The sequence below is a fragment of the Cheilinus undulatus genome, linkage group 8, assembly GCF_018320785.1.
Source record: "Cheilinus undulatus linkage group 8, ASM1832078v1, whole genome shotgun sequence".
NCBI classification, from domain to species: Eukaryota; Metazoa; Chordata; class Actinopteri; order Labriformes; family Labridae; genus Cheilinus; species Cheilinus undulatus.
In genome coordinates, this window is record NC_054872.1 from 3,696,227 (window position 1) to 3,710,168 (window position 13,942).

The following is a 13,942-nucleotide window of genomic DNA, read 5'->3' on the forward strand; positions in this document are numbered from 1 at the left end:
CCTGTAGTCCTGGAACCGGGCAGAGTCGTAGCGGTCAAAGATGTCCCTCCAGCTGTAGATGTTGACGATGCTGGTTGCTATGGTGATGAGCAGCATCAGCGTGAGCTTCACCATGTGACTGACCTGAACCAGCATGGTGGTGGCCATCAAGGCCAGGACGGCGATGTAGCTGTAGTATTTAGGGTTATCAAGGCACCCGCTGGGGCTGGACCATGAGGAGGAGGACAAAGAGGATGACGGAGGCGATGAAGATGATGGAGACAAGGACGGGGACGAGGAGGAGGACGAGGAGGGGTCCACCGTAGGACTGCCTGAGTCTTGGACTTTAGGGAGACAGCTCAGCTGGACAAAGAGAGAGAAAGTCTCATGAGTTGATAAAATAGTAAAGGGTGTAACGGTACAGAAAAACTTTGGTTTTGAAGTCGCAGTTCGGTACTATTTTTGTACAGTCATTGAAGCAAACAAAACAGAATTTCTTTCATTAATTTGGAGCTTTTTTACATTTTTAAAAAATATACATTAAAATAAATAGGCTGAAAAAATACCTTTAAAAAAGGAATAATGCAGCAACATCCTGAGATCTTAAATGAATAAAAATACTGAAATATATTTTCAGATACTGGGTTATTTTAATAAAAAAAATCAGAATTGTTGTCTCAGTTCCTTAAATTAACCTAAAATGTCCAAGCAACACAAAAACCAACACATTTCTTTCTAAGGACAAAAATGTCTCACTGAAAACCACTGAAAATGCCTATTTTCATCCCACATTTATCTTAGCTGAAACAAGTGAATTTCTTTATGTTAACATTTGATTTTGGACTACTAGCTTTTAAGTTTAAATTTTTATATTTGTCCACCAAATGGAGCTACTTTTCCCCACTTACGGCATGCTGCAAAATTTTACACTTTTTCATGTTTTCTGCAAGTATGCCTTTTCTACTGAAATTATAAGTGAGTGTTGCTATTGATGTTGTGTGTGTGTGTTTCATTTGAGGTTTTGTGATTTTGTTAAACTACAACTATAATTTATGTTTGATACGTTTCAGGCTGAAGTAGTTTTAAAAGACTGACTTGTTTAAAGTGGGAAAAAAATGATATAAATTACTTTTACAGCATTTTTTGGGGAGCAAACACTTTTTGTCCTTAAGAACCAATTCATCAGAATATTAAAGAAACTCTCAAGGGGTTAAGGCCCCAACGAAAATGATATATGTTTTTGAAAAAGTGGGATCGGTTCAGGAAATATCCGCAAGCACGGAACTACTGAAAACGACTGAAAATGCTGTAGTATAAATGCAAAGCCTGTAAGTGGCACTGTAACACTGCCACTGAAATGCAGCAAAAGAGAGAAGAAGATCACAGAAAACTGACCTAAACTTTCTCCTAGCTTTCTCTGCCGTGGATTTAAGAACATCTGGTGGCTGCTGCTCTCAGTGGTGGTAAAGGAGCATCAGATTTTGTCGTAAAAACCATCATAAGCTCAGTAGCTTCTGCAGCACAAACACAACCCTGTAATCCACCATTGTGGTTTTGGTTTGACCCGCGCATGCCGCTTAAGTGGGCTATGCTATGTAGGATGCAATCGCTTCAAGAAAGATGTGGTTGGCTGTCCACACAGAGAAGAAACGGTAAGCGTTGACAGATTTGTTCACTCTAGGACCCCATTTCAAAACGAAGTGTTTACAGCCTCCCACAACATAGTTTCCGTGTGGATGAAATGCCAATACGACAAAAAACTTTTGCGTATAGTTATGAATTCATCTCTGTGTGGACGGGGCCTTAATGTACTGACTTACGTTACTGTTGTCAAAGAGACTAACATGGCATTGACTTCTAAAACAGCCAAATAGTCTTAAAACGAATAATGTGGATGAATACTAACCTTCCAGGTCAATGGTTTATCACCCATGTAGTTTATATGCAAGATGGTGTCCCACAGGGGTCCATTCTGGGTCCTTCTTTATTCATTAAATATTTCTAAAACTTGTTGAAAAATTTATGACATTATATTTTTACACTTATACAGATTACCCTAGAACAGCCTTCCCCAAACTTCAGTACGTGTGATCCAATCTGACACCTGAAAATCTCCTGAGGCCCACCAAAACCTTAACCTTGCAAAGCAGATGGATACGCCCGTTTCTGTGTTTCTCACTGGCAAATCCATCCTGCAAAGCTCCCGTCTGAACAGTTTGGGCCAAGTTAGAAAGTGACAGGACCAATCAGCATCAAGGGGCAGTACTTTCTGGCGGGGCGGAGTTGTGACATAAGCAAGCAGCAACAAAAGGCCGCATGCAGATATGGCAGAAGACATTTCTTTGTCAAAAGAAGAACAAAGAACAGCATTGAGTTGTTTTTTTTTTTTTTTTTTCAAAATGACAAAAGTTGTGTACTGACATGTCTACAGTCGCCATGGTTCGTGTCATGGAGTTTACTCCTCGGTATCGGCAAAGACGTCACATGTTTTGTTGCTCTGATTGGCCCGTAAAGATGTGCCCTTTCCCAAACAGTGTCTATGAGTGGTTTACCAGATGGATGTGTGAAACAAATCCATCTGGCATGCCAGGTTGCCAAATCCTTTGCACAACCATAACATCAGACTCGAATATTTACCTCTAATGCTTCATATTTTTGTTCCATAAACAGTGAATTTACTGTGAATGCTTTTCTTATGATACTTATGACATAAAGTCCAATTACAGAATCACTACAATTAATTTTGTTTTAATCAGGCATCTGCAAGAAAGCCCTTTAACCCCAGCAGGAGTTCTCTGCTGCTGCATGACGTCATCTGCAAAGAACCTGTTCCTTGTAAAGGATTTTTCCTGCATGGATCCTACCTCTGTATTTGTTATAAACAGAAGGGATGGACTCACCATGTCCATGATGTCAGCCATGGTGAGGATAAAGATAGCCGCCATCGCCCAGGTGTTACGAGCCCAGCGGGTGTGGTCAATCCAGGTGGAGAAGGACACCAGCTTCTTAGGAAACACCTGGGACAAACACACTCACATGAATGAAGTTTCTAGCAGCTTTGGAGGTAAACATCTGTCAGACTCTAAAGGTGGAAGGTCATTAAGGTAGAGGTCCTGAGACCTTACCAGGTACCTCAAATACTCTGGAAGCCGGGGCTGATGGGAGTTGGGAGTGACTCAAGAAAAACTGAATAGGTCAAAAGGACAAAGGTCACTGTGACCCCAAATGTTGTGAGCACAATCATTGAAGAATGCAATGAGGGTTATTTGTAGTCATGCATGTTAGAAAATTCATGAACTTTCTGTCTGGTTTTACTTTCTTTGGACAAATGTGAACATTAAGAGACAAAACCAGATCAACAAAAATAGTTCATCAGATCATAAAAGCATCAAACCACCCTGCAGTTCTAGAAGTCTCTGTAGTTTTACAGCATTTGTTTGTGGTGTGTTAACGGTTTGTGAGGTGTTGGTCATATCTAATAAACATAAAGAATATTTAAAAAGGGAAGCATGTTTGTTGGTTTGTCAATGCAGAAAGAGCTGACTCAGCAGAAATGATTTGACGTGAACAGGTGTTTGCTTCAGCTAAAGGTCAGAGGTCAGGGCTAGGGTTTTAGGACAGCTCCTCTGAATGTTATTAATAACACGTGTGTTTAAACCCTGCAGCAGTGTGACAGAGCTCTGCCAGACCAGCAGACACGTGTCTCTGTTAATGGACTCTTGGAAACGCTCTGCAGGCCGCGGGCGGCGTCATATTACAGCACATATTGATGACTGAGTGTGCGATTGATCAGCTGGATGTGTGTGACCTCAGCTCTGATGGTTATCAATAAATCTGACTTTCCATGACGGAGAGAAACCACAGGTCTGCTTAATGTTAAACACACACTGAAATGTGGGAGTATGCTGTTAAATGCTCTGCTCTTATTTTGATAGGGCTGTAAAATATTTATCTTTATTTAGGACAAATCAAATAATACAAAGAAACCCTAGACACCCAATAATGGGAGAATAATTTCTTTATATCTGATCAAAAATCAATCACAGAACCCTTAAGCTGTTATCCTCTACATTTTAGAGGCTGTCATTTCTATTTTCTCTTCTTATTCAACACATATGCACAACTTTCCCAAGGACATAGACCAGGCGTGTCAAACTCAATCACAGCAGGGGCCGGATTCTGGATTCAGGTCTAACCTGAGGGCCTAACGGGGTTAACTTTTGAAGCATAAACTGTCAATCTCATTTCACCAGTAATAAAATAAGAAAAAAAACTCAGCATTTATGATAAATTGTTTTGAAATAAAAAATAAACAAAAAGATAAGTAGTTTAAAGGCTCAAAATCTGAGAAAAGTACATTTAATAGCCCAAAAAGGTAAAAGCATGAAATTGAAATTGAAAAATAATGTTTTTAAAAGGCAAATATATTAGAAAGAAAGTCAAAATCATGAAATTAAAAGTCAAAATATAATTCAAATTTTTAAATTAGGAGTCTAAAAGGTCAAACCATGGGATTATGAAGTCAAAGTTAGGAGTTGAAAATATGATATGAAATACAAAATAGGCTTAATTAGTTTAAAAGGTCAAAATATGACTTAAAATTTAAAATTATTAATCTAAAAGTTTAAAATATTAGATAAGAAGTCAAAATTATGAGTTTAAATGCCCTAAGTATGAAATGAAAATTAAAAACCAAAAGTTTGAGTCCTAATTCTGAGATGCAAAATTGAAAATATGAAATTAAAACACAATTAATTTCTTTTCCCATATTCCTGACTTTTTATCTAATTATTTTGACTCCCTACTTTTTCAGATTGTATGAATTAACAAGGATATTTTAAATCATCAAGGATAAGTTTACATTTTTATATTTGAGGAAGTCTGCAGACCTCAGACTGATGGGCCAGTTAAAGCAGAAATACAATATAATCTTGCAGACCAGATTTAACTGTTCCACAGGCCGGATTTGGCCTCCAGGCCTTGAGTTTGACACCCCTGGTATAGACAGATCTTTGCTCGTGAGGTCAAAGACTCGACAGGGGCTTATTATAAAACCCACCATAATATTTCAATCCTAATTACAAAGAAAGATACCACAGTATTTTAGATATATAAAACAAGAAGATAAAAAGAGGAGGGAAAATAAATAATAAAAAAAAAAAAAAAGATGGGAATAATCACATTATAAGCCCACATAGAATCTCATTTTATTATGGTTTTCTCACAATTAGATGCATTATTTATCATAGTAATAAAGTCAAGATTTTTTTGCTTTTTATATCATTAAATAAAATGTTCAACTGTTTGCAGAATGTGTATTATAATTAGTGTAATGATAAATTTTGGACTGGGAATTCGACACACGGATCAATGAAAAAGAGGGTTTTTTGAAAGTCACAAAATGTAATAAATCCCTATATGGACAAAAGTATTTGGCCACACCTGTTAGTTAAGAAATCCAGGTGTTCAGTCAGACCCACAGGTGTATAAAATCCTCACCTAGCCATGTGGTCTTCATTTACAAACATCTCTGATCCTAAATGGATCGTTCTGAAGAGCTCAGTGACCTCAAGCATGATGCTGTGATGGATGCCACCATTGCATTAAAGGTTACATATAATACCCCTTTAAGACAATTTTATATTGGTCTCAGACGTCCCCAAATTATGCCTGTGGAGTTTGTTGCTGGAAAAACACTCCAGTATTGGATTCTTGCATGTCTAACAACCCCTCTGTTTCAGACCTGCTCAGAATGAGCTGTTTCTGTGTCTGTGGCTTTAAACGTTAATAAGCTGTCTGACTCCGCCCCTGACCACACCCCTTTCAGGAAATGGATGTGGCTTTCCTGATTGCAGCTGAGAGCAGGATAAGGAGAGGAGGGCGGAACCTTCTTACAAGCTGGGGGGCCAACCGAACCTGGGGGCGGGGCTAACTCCCCACATGACATCATGAGGGGAAAATCTGAGAACAGCTTTTTTCGGCACATGTTTTCTGAAGGGTGGAGAAAGAGGAGAGGGTCTGATTCTTGGGGGAATGGTGGACAGGAAATATTTTTTCTAGAAAAGCCTGAAACAATGCATTTTTCATAATATGTGACCTTTGAGACAGTTGGTGAAATATTATCCCTGCAGGATATTCCACAGTCAGCTGTTTGGGATACTGTTAGAAGGTGGAAGAGTTTAGGAACAACAAAGTGGGAGGCCAGGTAAAATCACAGCACAGGGTCAACAACTGCTAAGGCTCATGGTCTTTAAAAGTCTCCAACGCTCTGCTGATTCCATCCAGAGTTCTGAACTTCCACTGGCATTAATGTAAACACTAAAACTGCAGCACAAGCTTCATGAATGGGTTACTATGGCCAAGCAGCTGCATGCAAGCCTCACATCACCTCTAATCCAACATTAGTGCCTGACCTCATAATTGCTCTGCAGAATGAATGGACACACATTCCCATGGAAACACTCTAAGATCCTGTGGAAAGCCTTCCAAGAAGAGTGGAAGCCATTATAGCTGCAAAAGGGGGACCATATCCATATTAAAGTACATGGATTAGAGTACAGTGTCATCACAGTCCCTGCTGGTGTAATGGTCAGGTGGCTGAATACTTTTGTCCATATCGGTTATGATTTTGTGTGTGGAATAAAGTCTTTCAACAAATCTCTCTGAAAACAACATTTTAAACTGTTTAAATAGATTTTTTAAACACTTTTTGTAATTTCAATACCCTAAAACCCTTAAATGGCACATCTGTGAAACGGCGTTGTGACCATGATCAAACACCACACGTAAACACTAAAAACTGGTGTTAACTCACTCTGGGGAAGATGGCAGCCAGAGAGCAGATGGTCAGGACGAGCAGCAGAACCTCTCCCACTACAAACGTGATGTAGTTTGCAATCAGCCTGTAACAAACCACACAGAGAAAGAAGAAGAAACTCTGAAACCTCACATCAAGAGGTTCACCAAAACCCACCTCCACACGCACACAAGCACCGTCTTTATAAACACTACAGCCTGATACTGTATTTATGAGTAAGGTCTACTCATTTTTTCTTTGTCTTCAGGAAAAATCTGTTGGTCAACGGAGGAAATTCTGAAATATTCTCTAACCAGGGGTCGATGAGCGCCTCCATGGCTGCGGTGAAGAGCAGAACCACACAGGAGCAGCAGAACGCCGCTCCGCTCTGCTTCTCCTTCTCCACGGAGTACCGAGTCTCCAGCTCTGGGTCGACAAACCTCAGAGAGAGCCTGTTGGTGTGTTTCCCCTTCAGACTGAACACAAAGACAGGAGGAGAAACTACCTAGAGTTACACAGATTACACAGTTATAGTCCACACAACACTTTATATCCCATAGATCATTTCCTGTTTCCTAAACAGCTTGTCTCACAAACATCACGCAATTTGGAACAACCTGACGTCAGGTTGCTACGCTCTCTCCTTACTGGACCAGCCTGAGATGGGGAGGTAAACAACCCCCGCCCTGACACTACGCTTGCACAAGCCCACCGGCAGCTAGGACACGCCCACCCAGACTTTCCCTTCTCCTGCGTAGGATTCAGTGTTGTGCTTCTTCCTCCCTGCTGTGTATTTTGGGAACCAACTTGTCCAGAATTGTTACCATTTTTTTGGTTGTGATGAAAACTCACAACTACTTTTTACTTCATGAAGAGGAAGACCTCAGGGAGCATTAATTTACAGTATAGATTTTATACATTATACTTACATTTAAGCAAAAAACTCACATAACTTCTCTTAAAATTGAACTCATTTTAACTATGTTTTTTAATATAGTAATGGATATAATTTACCACTTAAAGTCCTTACAGAATTCTGTTTGTTTTTACGGAATGCATCCCGTGACCCCCCATCAGTGTCTCAGGACCCCCACACTGGGAACCACTGGCCTAGTCAGGCCTAAACATTCCATCCTAGTCTTTTGCATGCGGGCCAGTCCAGGCCACAAGTTGTCATTCCAATCTAACCAGTCCCCTCAAGGATTATTTTCTTCATAGTATATCAACATTTCCAGTAAAACATGTTTAGAAGGGAGAAAAGCTGTTAAAAAAGCACCACTAGCCTCTCAGCTGGTGGCTAATTGTCCCCCATTCTCATCAGCATGCAGGGAAACCAAGCCACGGTAGGAGAGCCACAGAAATAATGAACAGGCTGATGTTGGAATAGGAGGAGGGACAGGGAGTCCTGATATCAGGTCAGCACTGATTGCTAATGCAGAGTACGGACACAGGGACTAAAGAGCACTCCCTTTGTATCCGAATGACCAAAGAGAATTATCAATGTAAAAAATAAACAGGGTCCATGTTTGAGGCAGTGACAGTGTCTCTTACGCCTGCACCGTCTCTCTTTCCAGCAGCGCCTCGTTCAGCAGCTTGTTCAGCTCCTGTTCGTTCTCCTGAGCATCAATCACTCTCTCAGCCAGATCTCTAAGACGAAGCCGCCGCCGAGGGTTGGGGAAGGACGGGTTCACCACCTGGAGATCACAGAGGAGAATGTTAATAGTTCTTATACTAGATCATTCTATGGTGGCAGAGAAGAACAAACCACAGGCATCAGTTGAAAAAATGATCATTACAACAAATGCACAACATGTTCTGAAATGCTGCAAATTGCAAAGAAAAGGCCAAAAAATGATACAACTGAAACATGCTGCAATGAAACAAATATCCTGCAAATGGAAAAAACATTGTGCAAAAATCAGAAGCAGCGGTATTAACATTAAACATGCTGCAGACACAGAGAGGAAGCTGGTAAAAACACACAAACTCAGTGCTGCAAATATAAGTCCTCTGTAGGGGGCGCTACGTGGAACAGTTTCACTGACATGTTGATGATGTTTTTGCACTTCTCTGCCTCCCTATCACTGCAGTCTAAAAGAGCAGCTAACTGATAACATGCAAGCTTAACATGACAAAGTTTCAGAAATTCAAGTAAAGCCTAACATCAGGACCCACCCCCAAAAATCCTTGGTCCCTTACCTTTATCTAGACACCAGGATTACTGAGATTTGAACTAATATTTGGACGAAAACGTGACAGAGACGGTGTGTTTTCCTCACACATCAGGGCTAATTTCTGTTGCTCTGGATCTATGAGCCATTACTGTTGGACTTTTTCAGAATGTTGAGAGTCTCCTCTTTCCAACAGTCTATAACATGGCTGGTGCAGGAGAAAGAGTTGCATCACTTATGCCTTCATAGGGCCCCAGACTACTAGGGGCACCATGTGATTACCTATCTTTTCCTAATGCCAAAGTCCATCTCTGGACAAGCAGCTGTCCTTGTTTCTACAAGAAGTCCTGACTCCAAACCAGCCCAGGAACTAGCTCAGAGGGTCTCTGCCTGTTTCTCTTCTTGTTTCCAATATGGGGACAGCCACCACAAGGCCTCTAAAGTGCACTTCACAAGCAACTGGTTGCTGTCACTGGGAGTACATCCATCTTGATATTCAGCCCATGGAATAACCCTATGGAGCCAATATTGTTGCAAAACTCAAGAGTGCATTTAAACAATCTGAGCTCTCAGCTCTCTTCCTGATTTTGAAGTTTTTTCATCCAAACCTGCTTTTGTGCTCTAAACCACTGGTTCCCAACCTGGGGTCTGGGACCCCCCTGGGGGCTGCCAAAGATCCTAGAGGGAGTGCAAGGCTTTGTCTGCTCTGAGGCTGGCAAAATTAGATTTGCAAATATTGACTAAAACCAGGATAAAGCAGTTATTAAGTAGTTTATACAAAGGTCTTTTGTTAAGAAAAGCATGCATAAGCCTATTATTAGGGTTTTATCAGTGAAACAATTAAAATCTATACTGATTTTTGGTGGCGGTGTGTCAGTTTTCTTTCTCTCTTGGGTCCTGGGGGGGCTCAGCTTTTCTTAGATACGTGTGTGGGGAGGGGGGCTCCAAGGAATAATGGTTGAGAGACACTGCTCTAAACTACGTCCTTTATGTTTATGTGGCAGAATGTTGGGACTCTCTGAGCGAGAGGTGGTTTAATCAGGCCGACATTCAGAACACAGAAAAAAATCTAAGAAAAAGGAGGCAGTTTAGAGCACAAAAACAAGTTTGAATGGAGAGACCGAAGAAAAGCCTGAGCGAAAAATCATGAATAACAAGTCATGATCTCAGAACCAACAGTACTGACTCCTTACACCTCAGTGATGACTGTCTGTATCGTCACCTTTGTGTCAAGCTCCTCAGGTTCCTCCGGCGTGGTGCAGGCCGTGTTCACGCTGCCGTTACACTCAGTGGTGTTGATCAGCAGAGGAGAGTTCCCATTGGATGATGTCACCGACAGCTTCTGATGAAAACAAACAAACAGGAAGCAGAGAAAAACGTTACAGACCTGAACACACCAACGAGAACCCAGCTGAGCTGAGGGATTGGCGGGATCCATCATCAGGCGGATCCACCTTCAAAGCTTAAAGTTGAACAACGGCAGCCTGTAGAGCTTATGACATTCAGTTTACTCTTCATAAGGCACACGCCTACATCATGTGTTTGTCCTACATCATGTGACAGACAGAATGTTTGTCCAATAATCCTCTGAGTCTTTTACAATGGCTCCATCCCTCCTAAACAATGTCTATATCCTCCTAAGTCCCAGCGTAAAAATGAGGATGTAATATGCTGGTTTTTCTATGAAATAGTAAAAATTACTGCAATTAGAATTTCAGACCTATTTGTCCAGAATGTCCATTAAATTTAAGGTAACTTGCTTGAAATGTTGGAAGAATTTGCTGTGAAATCCTCATGAATTTTCATGTTAGACCATGGGAATGGTGTTTGGACATTTTTATGCATTTGGTCAGAAATTTCAAGTGTTTTCATGGAAATTTTGGAGATATGTTTGATAATTTTGGAAAATTTTATTGGATGTTTTGAGGGAAATTTGTTTTGGAATTTCTTGGCATTTTCGTGTAAAATTGGGAATTTTTTTTTAAATACACATACTTTCCACCCTGCACTGTGAATGTTTAAATGGTTTGATCAATAAAAACATGAAAACATATCATTTTTTGTGCAGTATTAGTTTAAGCAGACTGTGTTTGTCTATTGTTGTGACTTAGATGAAGATCGGAACACATTTGATGACCAATTTATGCAGAAATCCAAGAAATCTCAAAGGGTTCACATACTTTTCTAGCGACTGTACAAGTAAATTCCTGAAAATTTTCATGCAGTCCCCCAAAAATGTCATCAAATTCACCCGAATTTAAAAATACATCCCCAAAATACCATGAGAATGACAAAAATTCCCCAAAATATTCAAACAAGTTCCCTGAATAAGTTTTATTCTAAAATAATGACAAAGAACACCAAAAATACCTAAAAACTTCAAAGCAAACCCCCTGAAAAAATTCAGAAAAAAAAAAATCTTAAAAAGCTATTTAAAAAAAAATTCCCAAGTTTACACGAAAATGCCAAGAAATTCCAAAACAAATTTCCCTCAAAACATCCAATAAAATTTTCCAAAATTATCAAACATATCTCCAAAATTTCCATGAAAACACTTGACATTTCTGACCAAATTCATAAAAATGTCCAAACACCATTCCCATGGTCTACCATGAAAATTCATGAGGATTTCACAGCAAATTGTTCCAATGTTTTGGCTTTCTGATAAAGTTTCACAGAAACATCTAGGGAATATTTAAGGACATTTTGGGGTACTTTATAGGACACTTAAAATATTTTGAAGAACTAGAATGGCCGTCTGAGATGGCAGACCCACACCTAAGCAGCGCCACCGAGGAACTCACGCTCCCATTAATTACTATGGTGTTCAAAATTCGAAGTGCGAGAAAAACTGAACAGGTGCACGGATCATCACCAAAATCTAATCGTTTCTTCCCTGTCACTATCCCAATATTCCCTGAAAGTTTGGTGAAGATCCGACTTTCCATTCTCAAGGTATCTTGTTCATAACCCCCTGCTGATTTCATCGGCGTGGGTACCTATTAAGAAAATAATAATGAAATAATAAAGTAAAGTCAGGTAGTTTCTTTAAAGTTTGTTGAATCTTTGTTGATTTTAAAGGAACATTCCCACTAAATTCTGCCCTTTTAGTGGAAATGTTGTTCATGATTGTCCTGAACCAGTCTTTGTGGTCCATCATCAAAATGAGTCCCCCATCCCTCTCTCAATGACTGAAGACCCCCAACAACACTCAGCCTAAAGATCTGCTCTAAAACCGATCCAGGTCTGGATTTTCAGCAGAAACAGAACCTTCAGGAAACTTGTGGACATCATTTTTGATCTAGACTACTCCCTGTTCAAAGACCAGGCTGAGCTTTAAGACTGATCAGGTCTTACTGATCCAAAATAGAAAGGAGAGACTAAAAATGTGTTAGAAACAAAAACCCAGGTCTCAGTAGGATATTATACTGATGATGATGTGATGGTCAGATAGAGCTTCAGAAATGAGAAAAGCTGTCTAAATATCCCAGTAAGAGCATGTCTCACCACGCCGTTGATGCCGTTCTTTCCCACAGCTCCTTTAGGAACAATCACCAGGTACGTCTCGATGCCTCGCTCTTTGAGGTAGTCGCAGCGCTCTCCTCCCTCTCCTGGCTCCAGGTCAAACTCTCCGTGAAGACACTCCATGGTGCTCTGAGAGATGTGCACACGTCTGACAGACAAAGACAAAAACTGTCAACCAAAGTGTCATGACTGGCCAGTCTACAGTAAAGGTGCACCTGATACTGAAACTGAAAGGTTGTTTGAAGTCATGACACAGCACAGTATAAAGGGATTACTGTAGAATGAAGCACTATCAAAAGGTAACGTTTTGGGCTCTTCACATCTGCTCCAACCGTTAAAGTTGCGAGAAAAGAAAAGCCAACCTTCAGATACTTTTGAGTCTTGAAAGGAGTCTTGGTCTGAAGTCTGGACAACTGTTCCTGTAAGAGCCGTTTCCAACAGGCGGTCCAGTCCAGTTCAGTCCAGTTCTGTCATGGTTTAGCACCAGTTCAGTCCAGTTCTGTCATGGTTTAGCACATGAAACTCTGATATTACCTGTGTTACCGTGTTACATGTCCGTCCAGATCATTTGGCTAAGCTCAGTAGAGCTGTTTGCGCTTCATTTGGTAACAGTTTGGCTCTTTACAGGTGGAGCAAATTACAGCAGAGGATGGAGGAAAAGGAAACTGGACTCAAACAGGAGCTAGCTACTGTTGGTCATATAAAAGAGCCTGCTCTTAGAACAGGGTCATTCATTCATGAACAACACTTCTCTCATGCACACATATACCAAATCTCTCATGTGACTGTCCTTTGTTGGCGACTCTTAGAAAAGAGGATGGAACTGGCGAGAAGTGAGGGTTTAGTTTCTAGAACATGTCATCCTTGCCATTGAAGATGATGTCATCCTTTAAAGCTAATTAAACATTCCATCCTTGCCTTTTCCACGCTGGCCTGTCTAGTCTCATATTGTCATCCCAGTCTAATCAATACTTAAGAAAGTTTATTATCTTAATAGTATATCACTGTTTCCTTTAAAAGCATGTTCATAACCAAACAAGGGAGAAAAGCTGTTAAAGAGGCTCAGCTAGCCTCTAAGCTCAGTCCTAGACTCCTTTAGACTCCGAACTCTCTTCATCTGTCTAGACCTGTAGTAGGAGGTCTGCAGGACTAAGTCATTAGTGATCTGGATCACCTCCTCTCCAGGTGAATCAGTTAACCTGTGGTAAAAATCACTTTTTTGTGAAGTGTGGGGATCATAGCCGATGGATAAAGAAATGCTCTGATGATAACTGCAGCGTGCAGCGCCACCTTCAGCTTTAACGGACTAAGGTTATCACTGATTTATAAAAGCTGTTCTACACTTCCTGCCCTCCATCTAACTTTTATGCATCATTGAGATCACATGACTGCAAACAGCCTGTACCAGAGTCCCAGTCTTTCCCAAATTAAAGTAAGCTGCAATACAGTCTTAGCATGAGACTCAAACATT

General features: G+C 40.4%; 1 protein-coding gene across 1 annotated transcript in view; it reads right to left on the reverse strand.

Annotated features, from left to right (window-relative positions):
- Window positions 1-13,942, reverse strand: part of adcy3a (adenylate cyclase 3a) — a 45,196-nt gene that overhangs the window by 10,111 nt on the left and 21,143 nt on the right. Inside the window, exons 8-14 of the mRNA XM_041792571.1 lie at window positions 12,454-12,619; window positions 10,169-10,288; window positions 8,327-8,469; window positions 7,090-7,251; window positions 6,794-6,881; window positions 2,880-2,996; window positions 2-342 (exon numbers count right to left, since the gene is read on the reverse strand). Of these exons, the coding sequence (XP_041648505.1) occupies window positions 2-342; window positions 2,880-2,996; window positions 6,794-6,881; window positions 7,090-7,251; window positions 8,327-8,469; window positions 10,169-10,288; window positions 12,454-12,619 (1,137 nt within the window). The remainder of the gene's footprint in view (window position 1; window positions 343-2,879; window positions 2,997-6,793; window positions 6,882-7,089; window positions 7,252-8,326; window positions 8,470-10,168; window positions 10,289-12,453; window positions 12,620-13,942) is intronic.